This window comes from Argiope bruennichi, chromosome 1, assembly GCF_947563725.1.
Source record: "Argiope bruennichi chromosome 1, qqArgBrue1.1, whole genome shotgun sequence".
Classification (NCBI taxonomy): domain Eukaryota; kingdom Metazoa; phylum Arthropoda; class Arachnida; order Araneae; family Araneidae; genus Argiope; species Argiope bruennichi.
Window position 1 is genome coordinate 147,834,852 of NC_079151.1, and position 21,630 is coordinate 147,856,481.

General features: G+C 33.3%; 1 protein-coding gene across 1 annotated transcript in view; it reads right to left on the reverse strand.

The window, feature by feature from the left end:
- Positions 1 to 17,662, reverse strand: part of LOC129978258 (probable mitochondrial glutathione transporter SLC25A40) — a 40,099-nt gene extending 22,437 nt beyond the window's left edge. Inside the window, exon 1 of the mRNA XM_056090620.1 lies at positions 17,346 to 17,662. Coding sequence (XP_055946595.1) covers positions 17,346 to 17,436 — 91 coding nt within the window. The 5' untranslated portion in view covers positions 17,437 to 17,662. The remainder of the gene's footprint in view (positions 1 to 17,345) is intronic.
- Positions 17,663 to 21,630: the final 3,968 nt, after the last annotated feature.

Genomic DNA, 21,630 nt, shown 5'->3' on the forward strand with positions numbered 1-21,630 from the left:
CGAAAACGGCAAATAACGAGTACACAGAATGTGGCTGAAAAGCCCTAGATTTAAAAAAAAAGCTAGGCACGGATTTCCTGTCGAAAGTTGGTAAATTTGCTCGAAAGAAAAGCGGGCAAGTCATGTTACATGAACAGCAGTAACCTGAGCATGTCGAGCATAAATCAAAAGTTTCCGTAGCCTTCTATGTTCGTTTCTACGGGTTTTATATGATCAGCAGCATTTTTGTACCTCTTGCAACTGCACTCCTAAAAAAAATAAGTCTATCCCTTAACACTTTACCGACCGGCCGTCGATTAATCGACGTTTTGTTCTCAGCGCTTACCAACCGGCCGTCGATTAATCGACGTTTTGTTCTCAGCGCTTACCAACCGGCCGTCGATTAATCGACGTTTTGTTCTCAGCGCTTACCAACCGGCCGTCGATTAATCGACGTTTTGTTCTCAGCGCTTACCAACCGGCCGTCGATTAATCGACGTTTTGTTCTCAGCGCTTACCAACCGGTCGTCGATTATTCGACGTTTGCTCCCCAGCGCGGTGAAATGGCATAGTATGTTCGAACCGCTACCGGTCGGTAAAGTGTTAACGAGACACAAGTTTTTCTATCACTGGCATTCACTTTATATTCGGAGTCTTGCTAATGAATTGATTCGGCTCACAGTCCATTCGTTAAATGTTGCAAGTTTATTTCTAAGTATGAATAAATATTGTAAAAGTGCATTTTGATAATTTAATGGTTCATAACAGCATTAGTAATGGCAGTATTATTATAAAGTTACAAATCCTTCTAAAGATAATTTAACCAAAAATGTGATGTTTTACGTAGAATTATCGTTCTATTTTAAAAAGTAATTTCGAAGAAAGGAGCACACATCATTACGTTCATACGACACAGAATTAATTTATTTGAATGTACCGAATGACCATAAATGTTTATACAATCAAAAGATAGGAACTTGGTACCATATTTTGGAAATGAGAGAAAGTAGTTTATTCGAATTTTTAATATGATTATGAAGTGTTGGTCACTTTTTTTTTTTTTTTGTACATCTCGTGAGTTGTCAAAATGTAAAAAATGGTGTCACAAGGAATTGATACATCCCCCCCCCCTCAAAAAATGATGTAAAATTTTACTATTGCGTGAATAAAGCTTTGGTTATTAAGAAATTAAGAAGAAAATTAAATAAAATCCAACTAAACGCGATGTTTTTAAATTTTTTAAGAAACCTCAGTCACTAGAAAACTAAATAACATCAAGTCATGACTGAAAAATTAAAAAGCTTTATCTACTTGATAGGAGAAAAGTCTTCCGAGAATACTACAAAGTGAAATGATGCAATACAATTTGTAATTGAGCGCAAAGATCAACCAACTGCAAGAATCTGATCTAAATACAAGACTTCCACACACAAAAAAGGCAATTTTTAAATCCAAGGCAAAGTTTGAAAATAAGTTGGGCTAAAACTCATATTAATTGGATTATGAGACAAAAATTTCAGTATTCGGTAGCGATGACAAATAAGTCAAGAGAAAAATTAAAAATTGGATACTTCCGTCTCGAATGCCTTACACTTGCTGTTAAATACCCAGTTAATATCATGATATGGAATTGTATGATAACAAAATTGAATGTGTTATTAATGGTAATATAAATGCTCGAAAATACATAAATAAAGTACTCGTTCCTAAATCGTTGCCTTCCGAAAGTATGCATTATAGTTCAAAAGGATTCAATACCATTCACTATATGTAAAAACTGATGTTAAAACATTCGTATTTAATTACTGAAATGATTTGGAAATAGTCCAGATTTCAAACCAAATAAAAATCTATAAAGTTGAAAAAAGAAACTTGTCACACAGAAACAATAAAACCGAATTAATCGAGGCAATAATCGAATTATAGTAGCATATTGTTACAAAATTTTTTTCGACAAATATCGCAAATGAATCGTAATAATGCAGCGCATTTACTCGCTAGTTCAGCAGCTTGCTTGCTGTCTAATCCTCCAGTTTCTTTACTTGTTGGCGACTCTGACTCCTCTCACACACAACTTCTGACGATCCACACAACTTCACTACAGCAGAAAATAACACAGATTAAAGGAGTTCCCGCCCGATGTGGGCTACCTCCAACATGGCAAAATTGTGGTGACCTGGCTTGAGATAAGTTTACATGGACTGTAACGTCTCCTGTGATGGTAGTAGAGGGAATGAAGCAAAGTCGACTGATGAAAAGTCGCATGGCAGGTGAGGGAGAGAGGGTGAGATGTCTCAGCCAATAGCAAAGCAGACGGTCAAGGGAGTAGGTGAGGGAGAAGTAGAAGCATTTTGGTCTTGAAGAGCGTCCAGGCAGCGGATAAACTATTGTATCTGGGCGGCCAATCAGAGACTTTCTACTTGCAGGTGGGCGGTGGAGCTTCAACTTAATCCAGGAGTGCATTAAGGAGAATGAGTTTTCTTTCCTCTTTGGAAGTAGTTCCCTTTAATTTAGCTGCAACTGAAAGTAATCCTGGAAATTCTTTCAGAAGATTTCTTATTTCTCTTAACGTTTCCATTAGTTCTTTCAATTCCAGGGTGTTGGTTTGTGGGCTGTGATCTGCTGAAGTTGGGGTAGGATCAGGTATCTGTTGTTGGTGCTGGGGTCTCTGTCTGGGTGCAGGAGGATTTTGAGCTGCTTCTACGATTTTTTCAGCATTACTTTTCCTATTTTTGAGGGTGTCAGCGTAGGATTTTCTATTACTTATCGATGGGGCAGTTGTTGGGTAGGCAGGTCAACCTTTCCATGAGGCCAGATGTCCTGTATTATTACAATTGATGCATATGGGATCTTGTACTTTTTCCTTCTGAGAGCACTCATTTGTAGCGTGATTACCATTACATTTTATACAGCGCGAATTGCATCTGCAATTCCGAGCGCTGTGATAAAATCCTGCGCATCTAAAACACATAGTTGCTTTTGCAGGTCTTCTGTACGTTTCTATTTTAACTCTGATGTAGGACAGGATTCGGAGATTGTAGATGTTTGTAAAATTTCCAGTTTTCTTGACTTCCACCAGGGAAATAGGGTAGAGGGTCTTATTTCTAAAATTTTTGAGCTGGGAGATGCGTCCAATGTTGAAATTTTGTGCTTCTAGTTCTTGTTTCAGGTCATTTATATCTTGATTGAGAGGTAGTCCCTTAATGATGATTTTAATGGGTCTTTCGGAGGGGTCTTCGGAGATGATGTGCTCTAGCTTCTTTTCAGTCAGGAATTCCAGGATTCCCTGTCTCTCTTCATCGCTGCCTGGGGTGATCTTAATAAAACCATTAGAATAGCTATTTTCAGATTTGGGGTATTTTCTGTTGAGCTGCTGCAGTACTAAGTTATATCCTTCTGTTAATTTCATCTGGATGGGGGGGGATTTCTTTTCTTGGTTGCTGTGCTTCTTCTTCTAAAATCTGAAATTTGTTTCTGGTGGTGACTTCTGGGTTTTCAACGGAATTTTTTCTTTTTGAAGAATGCTTTCTGTCAACAGGTTGGAAGGGCAGTTCGGTTTCCATTTCTTCAGGATTATTGTTCTTGCTTTCTGTCGTTTCCATCATAGTTTCAGGATGGGAGGGCTGATTTCCATTTTCTATACTATGTTTGTCGCAATTCATGATGGGGCAAGGGCTAACTTCCTCTAATTCTTCCTCAATCTTTTTGATATCATGTTGTATTCCTTGTAGTTTAAAATAATCTTCTTTATATTGGCTTGTATGTTCTAGGTTGTCATCTTTCATTTGCTGTAAGGTGTCAATAAAAGAATTTGCTATTGAGTTTAATTGATGAGATCTAATTTGCTGGTAGTTGATGTGTGCACATAGATTTTTATTTCCATCATGTTTAGTGCAGTTTCTTTTTAAGCAGGGTTTTGCGTTTTTTAGTTTCTCCTCATTAGTTTGTATTTTTCTATTTAGTACTTTTAAGCGTTTTAGAAGGAAAGCTTTTTCCTCTGGATTGCAATCTCCTTTTAATTTATGATTAATTTGCCAAGATTTATTCCTAGCTGCAGTTAGTTCTCTATCTAGGTTACTAATCTCAATACAGTAATTTTTGATTTCAAGGACACGTGCAGAATAGCAACATGGCCGTGAGCTAGTACTATAAACATTGTTGATATTACTAACACTACGAACACTACTGGAGTCATCCGAGCGTCCGTCTCCCTCCATGGCTGGAGACTGAATAAAAAATGAATCAGAGTGCCCGTCTTTTATAGTTCCGGGAGGCGGGGCTAGAATCTTCAGACCAATCAGGGCGTATCTGAGTGTATCTTGGTTCCTACTGGATGGAGCGTGAAACTTCTCGAACTTTCCAGTATGATCCATTTAGTCGCCAAATTCGTCACCAAGCTCTCAGGTCATTGACGCGGCAGCCGCTCAGCACAGATCTTACAACGGTCTTTCTCACGATGACACTATCCGTGCCGGGTAGCAAAATTACAGATTTGTAACATTGCTCCCCTCTTTAAAGACGGACGTCCCGGCAGTTCCACTTCAATCCAAAAGCTGGCGTAGGCTTTCGAACGATGTGATGATGTTAATGCATTTGGCGAGTTCCGCACTTCCGAAGATGACATCATTCACTAATTTGGCGGCGACTAAAGATCCATCCGAACCTTCTCAATGCTTTTGACTCGGATTTCTTCGTCGTTTCGGATTGTACACCCAGACTTGATTTCTCTTCTTAAAATGCAGGGTGTCCCATGGAGCCAAACATCGCATCGTAGCTGAGCTCTCCGGAACGAATTCTAGCCAGGCTGGTCCGTTTTTCATTTTGAACTTCTTTCGTCGAGTTAACCGAATATCAGGATTGTCCAACAATGCCTTCCGGAGTCTTCTTGACAACCAGGGATTCGCCTTCGTTGGCAAAGCTTTCACCGGAATACCGATTCCCGGCTCATCCTCATCACTCGAGAATTGTCCGTAGCTCTCCACGCAGGATCTTTTGAAGAGGACATCTGCCTTTACGGGAAGGGTTCCTCGGCGATGACATAACTGATCCGGATGCACAGAAGATTCGTTGGTTCCTTTTTGCATCGCACTCCTATGCAAATCCACCGCAAGGTTGAATTCTTTAAGGAGATCGAGGCCGAGACTACAGGGATCAGCGATTCCAGCCACGTAATCTTCATCCATATCACTAGGCAAGGAGATGTTAAGAGGCTTGCAGAGAGGTTGTCCCTTTAATCTTTGGGACGAATCCAATCCAAACAGGGTCACATCAACTCTTGCATCCATAGGCATCGAGAACGGATCGCCATCAACAGACCCGTCCGAAGAAAGTCCATCTTCTCCATCCCCAAGCGCCTGCACTTTCGATTCCACTTCAGGGGACTCATTCGGAGAAGATTGTTTCAGCTCCGCAATTATTTGACATTCTCCCTGTTCGTGCCTCTCCTTATTAAACTTTTGTTCATCCTCAGGATCGCTAAGCTCCTTTTCGGTGACACAGGTCGCCATTCGATTTTCAGCCTTTTCTTCTCCAACTTGGCTCTCGCCATTTCCCTCAATTTCTTCTGTCATATCTTGGACGTCTTCGATTTTATTAACTTGATCTTCTGAAGTTTCATTCATTGACGAAAAGTCTTCCCTCAACTCACTCTTTATTTCTTCATATCCAGCTTTCAATTCCTCTTGTCCTTTCTTCAGCTCTGCCATCATGGCAAGTAACTCTGCGAATTTTTCCTCCATTCCTCTGTTTCAAGGCATACACAGGAAAGTCCAACTAATCCCACTCCTGACAGACACCAAATGTTACAAAAAATTTTCTACAACAAAATACCGTCGTTCAATCATAATAATGTAACGCATTTAATCGCTATAGTTCAGCATCTTGCTTGCTGTCTAATCCTCCAGTTTCTTTACTTGTCGGCGACTCCAACTCCTCTCACACACAACATCTGACGATCCACACAACTTCACTGCAGCTTCAGAGTGCCCGTCTTTTATAGTTCCGGAAGGCGGGGCTAGAATATTCAGACCAATCAGGGCGTATCTGAATGTATCTTGGTTCCTACTGGATGGATGAAACTTCTCGAACTTTCCAGTATGACCCATTTAGTCGCCAAGCTCTCAGGTCATTGACGCGGCAGCCGCTCAGCACAGATCTTACAACGGTCTTTCTCACGATGACACTATTCGTGCCGGGTAGCAAAATTACAGATTTGTAACAATATTATAAAAGTTGCGGAAATAAGAGCATTAATGAGCTCCATGGGAGGGTGTTACAAGGTTGTAATTGATACTAAAGGTTACTCAATTAAATATTAATTGCTATAAGTGAGAATATTTATATCAGTCATTATTTCTATAATTACGCTTTCTTCTTTATAAGTGTTGTTTTAATAAACGTATCTATTATCAAAGATTAATAAATTCTTGATTAAATCATTTTCAAAATTATACATAACTTGCTAGATTTGATTTTTAAAATCAAATAAAATGTTCAAATATAGAAGATAAAAATCGATTTAATGTCTATAAAAAGAGTTGCTAGAAAGCAATATAATACTAGAAGGAATATTATATTGACACTCACTTAAACAAAAATTGAAATAATTAAAAATGCAGAACAAGAAATGGACTGTCACTTCTTGTACTATGAATATAAAATATATATACCTGCTGATATATGAATATATCAGCATATAATTCTAACACTTTCCCTTTTAACTGATATAACCCCACTTCAAGCAGGAGATCACAAATCAATACACATTTGAGTCTACGCAAAGTTTGCTTGTTGAAATAATTCGTGAGTATATCAGTGATAATGTTTTCTACATTATCTTTCGATGGTATGTAGGCAAAAATCAATGTGCCTCTTTCCTCAAGACCCCAAAAGAAGAAATACTCAAGTCAATGAGCTTGCTACTTTTCGAAGTTACCTGGTTCTGAGTAATGCACATCATTCCTTGGTTGTCAATGAGTATCTGTTGAGGCTCATCGATGAAAATTGTCATCTGTAACTCCTTCAGCAATTAGATTTCTAATCTATAGCGCCTTCTCAGCCTTTTGACACATGGCGATATACTCCGTTTCAGAAGATGAAAGAGCTGCGCAATTCTGTTTTCTACTATACCATTAAATAGCTGTTCCACCTAACACAAAGATTACCTGCTGATCGATTCGATCACTGCCCAGATCAACATCAGAAAATTTTAACTTTTCTCCTGTTTTCTTGAAAAATAGTTGTTGGTCCTTTGTTACTTTTAGGCATTTCAATATATATTGAGAAGACAAGAGTCCATTTAAAAACAGCACACAACATTATGGAGTCGTCACAATGCCTTGTTGACAACTTGAGACCATAGTTTCGTGGGATCTGCAACATATTCGAATCTTATCAAAAACCCCACTGAAATCATAACTCATCTATTAGAGACGCGGTTTTCAAGTCGTCTAAGATCTAACCGATATGGATACGAGCCCAGGAGAGCCGCTGCAGACATTTCGTATTGTTAATAAACGCACTCGAGTCGGTCTTCTGCTGACATCGCGAATTAAAACCAAATTTCGCCGCAATGTCCAATCGGTAACGTCCGTCGTACTTCCCATATTGATTCTTACTCTTATTTCGCACAGCGTTGCTTGTTTGTTAATACTGACGATTCAACGCTTATATAACTAGTCTCGGTCATTAGCAGGTGGTCGGTCAATACGTTGTCCGTGGTAGGAGATTATGCTTAAAACTAGGTTCCTCGGCACACTCTTGATCTCTGATTGAATTCCCTAATGGAATGTCCCATGCGTCTAACACCAACTACCATTCCGAATTCAAAGTCGTGCGACCATAATCAGAAACCTTTTCACATGAATACAAATGAAAGCCCTGCCAACGTACTTCCCATTTATCCATTGTATATCAATACTACTGGTATCTCTATATTTGCACATTGCTATTCCATGACTTTTGTCACTTCAGTATATGCTTTATACTTCTCCAATGTTCATCTGTTTGTTAAATAAGTTCATATATGTTGCTGCATACGACAGCTCTGGTCGTGTATCACAAGTTAAGTATTCAAGACGCGGTTTTCAAGTCGTCTAGGATCTAACCGATATGGATACGAACCCAAGAGACTACCAACTGCTTGCCTGTAGGATATATTTATTTTTGGGGATCGTGCTCATGAGGACGATATTTCACGTCAGAATCCAATGGAGTTGATGCTCTTTTAGCATTTTCCATTTTAAATATATTCAAGTTTGTTCGGCATAGGATAACTAATCTACTAACCAACTTTTTATTAATTCTGAAGAAGAATATATGCTCCGCTTCATTTAAATCTTTAGCTTCTAAGCTTGCTTTATTTTGTTTTAGAAATCTTCAATTTTTGCTTCTTTCTTTCCAAAAATCAGTACGTCGTCGATATATACTCCAATAATAATTTCCTTTTCTTAATTATAATAAATGCGCGAATCTACAATTGAGCAATTTTGTCCAAACTGTCTCAGGTACTCATCTAAACATCTATTCCATTCAAGTCCCGATTATCGAAACCAATATAAACTACTTTTCAAATGACAAACTAGATTTTCCTTTTCTTTTCAGAAGTACCTTCAATTTGAGTCGTATATATATTTTCATTCGGAGAACAATTGAAGTATGCTACAGTAATGTTCATCATATTTCAACAGAAAGCGCGAGCAGAATTCAAATTTGATTTGATTTGATTTTGATAACTGGTGAAAAAGTCTCATTAAAATTAACACCAGGAATCTGGAAGTAGTTCTTTGCAACTTATCTTGAATTTTAAGAAATTTCCTGCCTCGTCGTATTTCCTTTGAAACAATCTTCAACAACCGACGATGTTTGCGTTTGAGACTAGCTGCCAGGTTTGATTTCGCTTCAAATGTCAATTTCTTCATTAATAACTTTCTTCTGGATTCCATCTATACGAAATATTAGTAATTTTCTCAAATTTGTAGGATCTCCTTTATCTGATGTGGGGATGCATTTATTTTTCAGGTTTTCTTTCATACTGTACAATATATAGTCTTCTAAATGTTTTTGCAATTTCTGGGTTCTGTTGCCTTATTATTTTTTTTTAATTTCATTTGTAGCAGTTGTATTTGGTAGTACGATTTCATTCGTTTCTTTTTCAGTTTTGTCATCATAGCATAACAAGGTTTAAAGGCTTTCTGGGTCATTTTTATTCCGGGAGTTCATGTTAGGGGTCTGAGAAGATAAATTAGAGAAACATTTTTAATCGAAATACGACGGCTTTGGCATTAAACCAACTGGACTCATCAATATGCATGACTATTTCGATTTTCTGACGGAAAAAAAGACTTTCAAGTCATTCAACAGTCATGGCATTGTTAGTGAAAAACCCATCCACCACGGCAAGTACTACACGGGATTTGAAAAATCGGTTTTAAACTATCCTTCAGTCAAAAATCGCATAGAAAGCAATAATGAAAACGATTGTTAATTATCACTAAATTTGCGCAAGACAGGTTCAATATGTTGTCCATTTTCTGCCACAAGTTGAAAAAAACCGATAAACAACATATACCACAGCAGACTGCAGTGTCTCTGGAGTCAGGCTTATTTACAACACTTTGAAAGTAGGGCTAATTATAATCAGTCAGTATTATGAAGTATCAATACATTTGTGACAGAATATTGCAATACATTAAAAGCTTTAGAAGAGACTCCCCATTCCAAAGCAATTAAAACACATACATGGACAAATAAAAGATGCACGCTCTCATCGTTTATATAAACTCATCGAAAATATAACCATCATCCAAACAAAGAGCTTATGCTTCTGAATGCAAAATAGCATTTTGGGTTATTCTATTAACATTTAGGCGATTGTGAAAATCGAATTATAAAACTGAAAATTATAATACTAAAAAGTGTTACATAGAAGGCAATTATAGGTTGAAAATTCTACCGTTAAAAATAATTTTTATCATAAAAATAAAATATTTCAACAAAAAATATCTTAAATGGAGGGCTTTTATAAAGATTTCAAATAACTGAATATTTGAAAAGAAAAAAACATTTTTAAATTGTGTAAAAAAGTAAAAGAACAACATATTATTCAATCGTATTCTCATTGATATTGCCTATTTTATCCGCATAGAAACTGTCTCAAAGCCAATATTCTGAAAGGAAAATATTGACACGATTGATTCTCAACCTTCTTGAAAGTTCAATCAGCACTAAACATTCAATCAAATTCGATAAAAAAATTTAAATTCAATTAAAGGGCAAACTAATCTATCACTAAAGATAAAATATGTAGCCAAACTTTATTTTTGCCATGAATAAAAAAAAAAAGCAATTTAATTAATAATATATTATGAAATAGAAGTGAAACAATATTTTTAGTGTTACAAATTTTGGAAAATTTAAAAGCACATACATGAAAAGAAAATGAATTTAGAAGAGGGAAAAAAGTTTTAAAGTATAATTCCGTGCTAATTTTGAAGATAAAATTTATTCATCATATGGCAAATAAGCTTTTTACTTTAATTTTATCAGACTATTAATTCTTAATAATATTTTTTTTGACGCTGTCATAAGTTATCATCGTTAATAAATCAACAAATTATCATTTTTTTTTATTTTTTTTTGCAAATTATGATAAAAAGAGTAAAAGTAATGCAATTTACGTCTTATATTTTTAACACATGAGCATTAAGATTTGAATTATATAATTAATAATTTAAAAATGAAAATAATTTAGTATACAAGCTATATCATAAAAAGGGTATTTAAATCTGATGGCATATTCTATAAAATATAATTATAAGCATAAAGTTTTAAATAAAAAAAAATTTGTATAAACAAATATTATAACCAAAAATGTTTTTTGCTGACTTAAATGATCTTACAATCTTTTCTCAATGTGAGAAGTTGTATCAAAAGTTATTCAAAATATGGATATTACCGTCATTTTCACGTGCAAAAATTTTGAATTTTTTTTCTATTATTAATTTTCACACTTTTAAATATATATATCTAAAGGAAAATTAGCATTCTAAATATTTTTCAGAACATCAAACGATAGGCAATGGTACTTTCGTAAAAAATACCATAACACTTACTTAGTCTCATGCTAAAAATGCTTCTTGCTTCACTCATTCTTTATTTTTTAATTATAAAAAAAGTATCGTCTGAATGCAGAGAGAAACGAATGAACGAAGAAATAAACTTTTCATTGGCACCCCCACCCCCCTCTTTATCTTAATCTTCTCTTTACTTTAAATTTAGAAACAAAGATGCTTTGAAAATCAGCTTGGTTTTCTTATACAATGTATTTCCAACCATGAAAATGAACACAATTTAAAACGCTACTAATTATAACCTTCAAAATCTGAATAAAAGGACAGTTACTTGCCATCCGTGCTTATATAAACTACAGTTAAGAGCTCTGAACACGTGCACACGTGAGTTTAGAAAACAGAAGTGGCGAACTGCCAAAAAAAAAAAAAAATCAGTATTCTATTTTGACCCCATTGAATTAAGTAAAAAAAAAAAGTGAACACTTCCAAATGTTTCAAGTGAGAAAACGTTTCTTTTAAAAAAACCTGTTTGAAATGGAAATAAGAAAAAAATAATAATAAAGATTATTGCACATGTCATTAATATTCCGAACGGGAATGCACTAGTTATTTTTTTTTTATGCGATTCCGCTTAATTCTGTCATCTGAGAACGCAGATACGTTGCGTCATACCACAGAGCAATAAAATACACAAACGTAAAGCATTGCATTAGTTTGACTTGATTCCGACAGATGAGAACACACAAATCCGTTTTCACCTTGAGATGATTCTTGAATAACCGAATAAAATGGAAAACAAGTTTGTAGTAAACAATGGAGATAAAGACAACCAGGAAACTCGACAGCGATTTATTAAGGTCGTCTTGAAGTAAAAATCAGTAATAAAAGAAATTCAGACTTCAAAGAAATGAAAAAAAAAAAGAAAATCTGTACAGGACTTGATTAAACCTTCTAGAAACCCTTAGGAAATGCAAATCTCGGAAGCCCTTTTAATTTAAATCAACCTTTAAACTAATTTAATTTTAATTTAGACTTTATACAAGTAATTTTAAGTAGTAAATTTTGACAAGTTGAATTAGAAAAAGTTTACTTGCTGTTTTACTTTCTATAAAGTTAATTTCAGTATACTGCATACTAAAAATGCACAAATAAAATTTTTGTGGTAATAATAATAAACAATTTTAAACAAAATATTTTAAAAATAAAGCATCACAATTTTTTAAAATTATAAAACTTGCAGATGACAATTAGGATTGTAACTGGAGTATACCAAAATTAATTAAAACACTTGATTTTATTAAAATTCAACTCTTTGGCCTTTATTCAGGGGTGTTTGTGGGACCCCAAAAAATCCCCTGAAACTTTTACGGACTTACTACCGACATTTTGGAGTTTCGAGAAGGGGGGGGGGGAGAGAAATGAAAAATTACGATTATGAAGTATTGAATGACCTAATTATAAAAGTTTAATGAATTACTTTTTTTGCAAAATTAATAACCATTAATTTTGCAAAATTAAGACCTTTGAACCCAGGTCACGTGATCGCACATCTGGTCAAACGAAGTCTCTCCCTTTTTTTTCTGCCGCGCCTACTTGCCGAAAAGAATCCAGAAGAGAATGTCCGAGAACCGGGGGAATGAGTCATAACTCGCAATAAGGAAAGAACAAAAAAGAAGTTTTTTCCCCCTTTTCACGCATTATCACTGCCTTTGGAGAAAGAAAGGAAAAGTTTTCACCACACACACTGACCTTGCGTTTTCTGCTTTCAAAGCAAACAAAATTACCCAGATCAAAATAAATAATTCATTATTATTCCTACTTCCTTTTGAACGACGATCCCCGGAATTTCCGGGTATCGAAGTTCAAAATCCCCGGAATTCCGGGGTTTCCCCGGAGCACAAACACCCCTGACTTTATAATTACCATGAAATTACAAAATTAAATCATTTACAATATACCCCACTACCAAAAAAAAAAAAAAATGAGTGTTTGAAGTTCTCGGAAGTTGTAGGGCCTCTATGCAATTGCCCAATTTGACTATTTAATAATCTGACTGCATGTGCAATATCAAAATGCACAAATATGAAAGATAAGCAAACAGAAATTTCTTCCTAATAATTCATAAAAAATAACTATGTTCTAATTTTAATTAAACGTAATTAATATTATTGCACTATACGAAAATACTTATATGAAATAAAATATTCTATTTATGTATCTTAACTTTTCAAAAAGGGATTTTTTAAATATAGATCATAGAAATTTGCATTTATTAATTTATTCTATTTAATTTATTAATTATCTTTTATTTCATATAACTTTTTTTATTTATTAATATATTTATTTGACAAAGATCATCCAATACTGATCAATATTCCATTACAATTGAAGTTTTAATTTTAAGTGGTGTAAAATATTGTTTTACAGAAAAATTAACGGATCATTTGGGGTGTGGAAACTCGAGATGAAAATGTTTTAGAATTGCACATGCCTTGAGAATTAAAGGAGGAAAAAAAATCACTAATAAAGGAAACCAATATACAAGTCCTTCTTAAGTGAAATAAACTAAAATCATAATTTTTTATATTAAAATAAAAAAAAGCATACGTTAGGATGCAAAATGTCATTTTCTGTTATGTGGAAATTGAGAACATTAAGCATGAAACTGGCAAAAAAATTGCACGTTTCATGACATAAGGTTGTCATGTAATATGAAATTTGGCATAATGACTATAGTATCACTATGAAATAATACCAAAATTACTGATAATTTAACACGTAAAATTCACAAGTTCAACTAAAAAAATTATTTGTTGTAAATTATTAGAATTGTAAACAACAAAATTTCACTATCAAGAATCTCCCCCCCCCCTAAAAAAAAGAGATTAACTTTTTATTTTTTTCCCCAATGTTTCCTTAAACCCAAGAAAGAAAGAAATACCTTGGTAACTTGAATTAAGCAACTCAGAAAATACCTTTTCTGGTAAAATTCACTTTATTAGATGTTGCTTTCCTAATAATCCAGTAATATATAAAGAATGCCAAGTCATCAAAGCCAAGCAACAGATTACAAGCTGCCGATACAATTCATTTGTCTTCATTATTTAGATTTAATACATGCATTGAGCTCCACTGTGGCACACTTCATGCGATTCTTCTATTTTCTCCAATTTTTAAATAAATGAAATTTAACTTTTAAGATCATAGAGAAGAACAATTCAAACAGTAAAAGAAAAGATACGAGATTAATCAATATGCGATGTGAAATATGACGCAAATCCACATTGTTTTCTGTAAGTAGGGCCTAATCCTAGTCGAGTGGAATTCTTAGCACAATCAGTTATTGGAAAGATTTAGCAAGTTTCTTTATGAAATCAATACAACAGAGAAGTACTTCTAAATTTAGAAGTAACAAATATATGAACCAAATTTAGTTTTACAAAAAATGAAAAAATAACCATAATAAATGAAACACTTATTAAAAACAAAAATCTAATGAAGGTTTTTCTATAGTTTTATGCTGTGCAGAAATGCATACTGTGTCATTTACTGATGATATGGTTCTTCATAATTCGTCAGCACTATGAAGAAGGCTACAATATATGTTAGTTAAATATGAATGACAAGAATAAAGGAGATAGCAAAAATCTGCAGTTTTTCTAAGTAAATTCTTTAGCTACTCTCCAGGATAATTTGAATATTTTATATATTTTTTTCTTCCATCATATGATACCTTAAAGTCTGAATAATGACAAAACTCAGATATTACTAGTCTTGACAACAACATCAAATTGATTAAACTGTCTCTGAACTCAGTTTCATTTTTCACTATGCTTCCAGCCAAACCTTACTCTTCAGATTTTAAAAGCTTTTGGCACACATATTGAGTGGTTTCTTACGAATTGAAAATATTTCATATTATTTGGCAAGTGGATAAAATTAAAGGACACAATATAAATTTTTTTATCAATCACAGCTAAACCATGGAAAACCCTAGGAAACTTGTCAAATATCAACAAAGAATTGCAGCTTGACAATTATGCTGTATTCTTTAGCCAAAAGAGCTATTTATGAAAGGAATTGAAAAATCGAAGTATCAATAACCAAATCCTCTCTTAAGATAGAAAAAAATCCTTTATTAAATTTACACTAAACAAGCAAAAAAAAATTTTTAATAAAAATATGAAAATTAATGGGTTAACACAGAATATTGCAAAAAAATCATAAAGCACAATTTTCTTTGTTGAAATCTATCGTTATAATAATTTAATATTGAATTTAATACATTCAAGAACAATTTTATTATCTTGGTCTACATGTGTATGGGAATAGGCATATAGAAAACTAATTCAGCTAAATTCCCTAACTTCCAGACATGAGACAGGCTCATGATAACAACAAAACAGAAAAACACTGAGAAGTAATGATAAAATTCATTTACAAAAGAGCTAAAAACCATAGAAAAATGTTGTGTTCAGATTTTGCAAGTATTTCTAATTTATACTTTAAGCAGCTGAATGCCAGGCACCATTAGCTTTCAAGCAGACTTTAGGAATGTTCTACTTCCGAGAGAAATTTAACAAATTATTTGAATATTACTGTGTCACACAAAAACATTGTTTTTCAATAATTTTTTTAGACAACACACATATATAAGAAGAATAAAAGATCACACAGTATTTTCAATTTAGTATCCTTAACACGCAGCTGCATCAAAGTCTTGAAAGGAGGAAGAATCACTCGCATGAAATGAGGGGAATGTAATACCATAGATATTGTAAAAAAATAGTTTGCTTGCTTTATTATTACAGCAATGAATTTTTTTATGTATCATTCAGACACATTATTAATAGGCAATAAGTAATTTTCTCAACTTTTTATTTTTCCTAAGATATGTTGCATTTTATGTATTTAGTGGATATAGATAGTTATTTTAGATTATTCCAAACTTATGGACAACATCTAAAGAGGAGTAATGAATTTTACTTAATGTTTAATTGTTAACCATTAATACAAAAAATTTAATATTTTTATTACCATGGGACAATTTATCTCTTGATGAATAATAATTTGTGTTTTCTTTCAATTTTTTTTTTTTTTTTTTAATTTTTCAGTTTACTGCATTTGTGTCTATTATTATAACATCATACATATTATATAATGAATTTCTACTGTTATTATAATAATATATTATGCATATATGCTGAAAAATATAAGTGAATAATAAGCAAAGATTTAGAATTATGTAAAGATGATTTTATTAAAAAATGAATATTTCCATAAATTAAAAATAGACATTCTTAATAAAGGTGTAAATTCTTCTAATAATTTACACCTTACTATAAAAAATTCAACTAAAATTCTGTTAAAAAGAATTATCATAATCTACCTAATGGTCAAATTAGTATTTTTATATAAAGACCTTTAATTAACTAAATAAGTCAATTTTTAGATAATCATATAAACAAAGAAGATAACAACTAAAGAACATAGTACAGATCCCCTTCTCCAATTTTTATAGTAGAAAACTTGCCAAATAACTAAATAACCTAACTAAAGAATTAAATTAGGTTACTATTATTTGACAATCTATGACATTTAAGAAATTACAATTTCCAATTGCACATTATTCAATTGTACATTTCCAATTACATTATTCTTTAGTTCAGCTGTAAAAAAAGAATTTTATCTAAATAACTCCTTGAGTAAGAATATTATATTATAACTCCTTAATAATTATATAGCTTGAACTTTAGAATGTTACAAATTAATCAGATTTTTTGATTTAAATAGAACCCAAATGTATCATCTTCATTATCTGAGTAAAGAAGAAGATTGTTTAAAACCAACTTCAATTGTATTGTACAAGATTGGAAATAATGAAAGTTTCAATTCTTAAAACTGACAAGTTTGGCATAAGATAAATACATTTCTTCTTTTTACATAAAATTATTTCACTCCAAATGTATGAATATAATAAAAAAGTTTCTTATAAAACACGCTCGATTACTTTTACACTAAGAACCTTACTTTAAAACATTTGTGAGCCAGCAATATATAAACTTTAATCATCATGCACACATATCAAATTAATCTTCTACTTTTGCTAACCCGATCCCATTAAGGAAAACATGAAATTTGTATTAAATGTTATGTACATATCAATGTAGCAATAGCTCAATAAGACACGTGCAAATTTTAATAATTTCAGCCGTAATGACGGAACAAAGCATTTAATGCAGATTCCAAAAATATATTCATTTTTCAACAGTATAATGAAATAATATAAAAACTCACCGAAAACAGAAGTTAATAAAGCACCGGTACATGAAGAAATAATTTGATGCAGAGGAGTAATATTTTCTGGTTCAAATTTGGAGTCAGCCATTGTGTGAAGTTTAAATATTACAGTTTTTTCGGCAATGGAAAATAAATATTAATATTGATGTTAAAGTCTTTTCCATATCCTTTCTTAATTAGATATTGAAATTAATAATGGAGGAACAAAAACAACATAAAATAAAGATATACTAATATTGCGCATTGTTAAGACTTTTCTCATGCTTCCTTACTGCTTGTCTGCGTTCAGGTGTTTTATTTTTATTTAACATACCTCATTTGATTTCACTTCAAATTCACAACTCGTAACCACGATTCCAAGTATGAGCAGCCTATTTAATGCTGAATCAGGCTCTCAATTTTAAAAACGGTTAATTTAATCAAAAAGGTTTTTTTTTTTTTTTCATTTCTTAATACAGACAGATATTTGTGTAAATGCATTTTCTTTAACTTCGAAATGACAGCAATTTATGGACGATTTACGATATTTCGTTTCTATGAAATACTCCTTCTATGAAAGTAATATCCAAAGCTGGATACTATGTTTTTGAAATAATAAGCAGGGAAAATTTACTTGTCTTGGCAAATAAGCATAGCAAGATATTTGATATTGCATTTGAAGATCTTGTATTGGAGCCATTTTGGAAAAATGATTTTTAACTACCTCTTATTAATAAGAGGTATTAACTGCTTATTAACTACCTCTTTTGTATGTTGTTGTTATAGTAAGAAACTATGCATAAAGTACAAATTGTTGAAATATACACCATATATGAAAATTATCGATCGATTACAAAAAAAAAAAAAAAAAAAGTATGCTAATGCAACACATTCTAAGAATTTTTCTATAAGTAATATATTGAAATTATGAAATATTATTATTCTACTACATTTTTGGTATAAATAAAGATGGCAATGACTGTTTATAAGAAAACTGAAATTTATCCAGAACTGTTTTTAATCAATAAAACTTCATGGTAAACTATTCTTTGTTAACTATAATATATAATTGAATAGAAAAGGCTTTATTTTAGAATCACCTGCACTGCGTAATATTCAAGGGGGGGAAGATATAAAGCTAGTTTAAAGGCTTGTAAAAAATATTGAGAATAACTTGAATGAACAAGAAAAAGAAATTATCTGAATTTCGAATGTATTTAGTATTGTGGTGACGCTTTATAAGCCAGATAACAGCTACGAGTCATGAGAAATTTCTTTTGTCTAGTGGTCTTGTTACTCGGCTACGAACCCAAAGGTTGCGAGTTCGATCCTCGGTTATCGCCAATAGTAACATTGGTGACCCGATGACGTGATACGCAAAAAGCCTTCATACAACTGTTGTAGCGCCCTTTACTAGAAATAAATAAAATCAAAGCTGATAAATAATCAGCCAATAAAAAAATGAAGCTGATAAACAATCGGGCAATAAATAAAATGAAGCTGATAAATAATCAGCCAATAAAAAAAATGAAGCTGATAAACAATCGGGCAATAAATAAAATGAAGCTGATAAATAATCGGCCAATAAGAGAGGAAAAAACTGCAGCTGATAAATAATCAGCTAATAAATAAATAAAGCTGATAAAAAAATCAGCCAAAAAAAATGGATAAGACGTTACAGCCAATATATCACCACTAATAACAGCAAAAACAGGACAAAAAATCGTTCGTCTCACCTCCGACGCACTGAAGGGGAAGTAATGTGGTGACGCTTTGTCATTCCTTTGCTTAAAAGCAAAAACTAAAGGTTTATGATCTGTGAAGATTTGGAAATCTCTTCCTTCCAAATAATGCTTAAAATGTTTTACGGACAAATAAATAGCCAAAAGTTCACGATCGTACGTAGAATAATTAGTTTGTGCCTCATTTAACTTTTTTGAATAAAATGCGATAGGTTTCAACCCATCAGGTTCGTGTTGTTGCAAAACTGCTCCTATAGCCAAATTCGATGCGTCTGTGTGAAGAGACAGAGGATAATCGGAATTTGGATATGTCAACATTGCAACTTCTGCTATATCCATTTTGCATTTTTCAAATAGTTTTACAGTCGCCTCACACCAAGGGACTTTTCTCTGATCTTTCTTTTTGGCACCTTTTAAAAATTCATGAAGAGGGGCTTGAGTTGCCGCAGCATTTTTTATGTATGGACGATAGAAGTTTAGCATACCTAAAAATGTAAGCAATTTTTGAAGGGTATTTGGCAATGGACACTCTAATATGGCCTTTACTTTTTCAGGCAGAGGCCTTGATCCTTTAGCCGAAATTTTATAGCCCAAAAATTCTAGTGAATCAACTCCGAAAACTGATTTGCTGACATTTATGCGAAGCCCGTAATCATTTAAGCGTTGAAAAACAATTTTGAGATGTGAGCGATGTTCTTCTGCACTAGAAGAGGCAATCAATACATCATCTAAATAAGGAAACACAAAGTCTAAATTTCAAAATACTTCGTGAATAAATCTTTGGAATGTTGCCGGAGCATTCCGCAAACCAAAACTCATTCTGTTAAATTCGTAAAGTCCAAATGGTGTAATAATAGCTGTTTTTTTCTTGTCCTCCTCTGCAACAGGAATATGAAAATAGGCCTTAAAAAGGTCAATTTTAGAAAATATGACTTTGTTTGGCAAAATGTGCTGAAAATATTCGAGTCTAGGAATTGGATATTTCTCTGGGAGTGTTTGGTCATTCAACCTTCTGTAGTCTCCGCATGGTCGGAAAGATCCATCTTTCTTCGAGACCATATGCAGTGGATTGGCCCACTCTGATTTAGATGGACGAATAATATTATTATCCAGCATAAATTTAAATTCCTGTTTAGCAGTTTCTAATTTCTTCGGATCTAATCGCCTTGCTTTAGAATATACTGGTGTGTCCCCTAGTTTCGATGTGGTGCTTTACAGTATGCTTTACATCAGAAATAAAAAAATTAGGTTTTGTAATAGATGGGTACAAATACAATAAATCTGAATATTTACAGGCACTGTACATTGTATTTACACTGACGTTTAAGGCAGGTGTAACTTTTCCTTGAGTAGAGAGGTTAGTTATTCCATCAATTAATGTTTTATTCTTAACGTCAACTAACAAATGGAAACGATTTAGGAAATCTGCTCCTAAAATTGGCTGTTTTATATTTGCTATGACAAAAGGCCATTGGAATTCACGACGTAATCCCAAATCAAGGGTTAATACTTTCATTCCATATGTTTCAATTTCAGTTCCATTTGCAGCATATAATTTATAGTCACTAGTTGAAATTTTTTTTTGCGGTATTGGGAATAATACTAACATCAGCTCCACTGTCCACAAGAAAACGCAAACCCGTTGTTTTTTCAAAGACAAATAGACGGTATTTACGGCAATCCTGATTTACTTCCGCAGCAGAACTCGCCGTTAAGTCTGCTGCTGATGCTAGTTTTCCGAATTTGCATTTTTCCACTCGCAAGGTTGTTTACATTTATCAGGGTAACATTTTGCCAGCAGGATTAAATCGTTTACGAGACGCGCTGCGTCCCCGATTGTTTTTATTAGCAGCTCTGCTCCTTGAACAACTGCGTTCAAGTTGTAAGCGGTTGATTTTATGCTCCAAAGAAACAATTTGTGAACGTAAACTATTTATTTCACTCTCCTGCTGTATATCACCTCTAGATGTAGCATATATTTCCCGATTCGGATGCATTTCTACAATAAGATCAGCCATTTCGGCAAGCTTCCGGATATCTTCATTGCTGATTAGTATATTTCGGATGGAATCCGGCATTTTTTGAAGAAATAGGGTTTTCAACACATTATCGGAAGAATAAGAGAGAAAAAAAATGCAGCTGATAAATAATCAGCCAATAAATAAATAAAGTTGATAAAAAATCAGCCAAAAAAAAATGGATAAGACGTTACAGCCAATATATCACCACTAATAACAGCAAAAACATGACAAAAAATCGTTCGTCTCACCTCCGACGCACTGAAGGGGGGAGTAATGTGGTGACGCTTTATAAGCCAGATAACAGCTACGAGTCATGAGAAATTTTTTTTGTCTAGTGGTCTTGTTACTCGGCTACGAACCCAAAGGTTGCGAGTTCGATCCTCGCCTATCGCCAGCAGCAACAGTATAAAAGCAAATGATGTAACCACATGTCATAAAATTAAAGCAAAGTAACATATGAAAAAAATACCAAATCAATGAACTGAGATACGAGAGAAAGAATTTATTTGAACTTTGCATTTGATCTGATATTACTTAAAT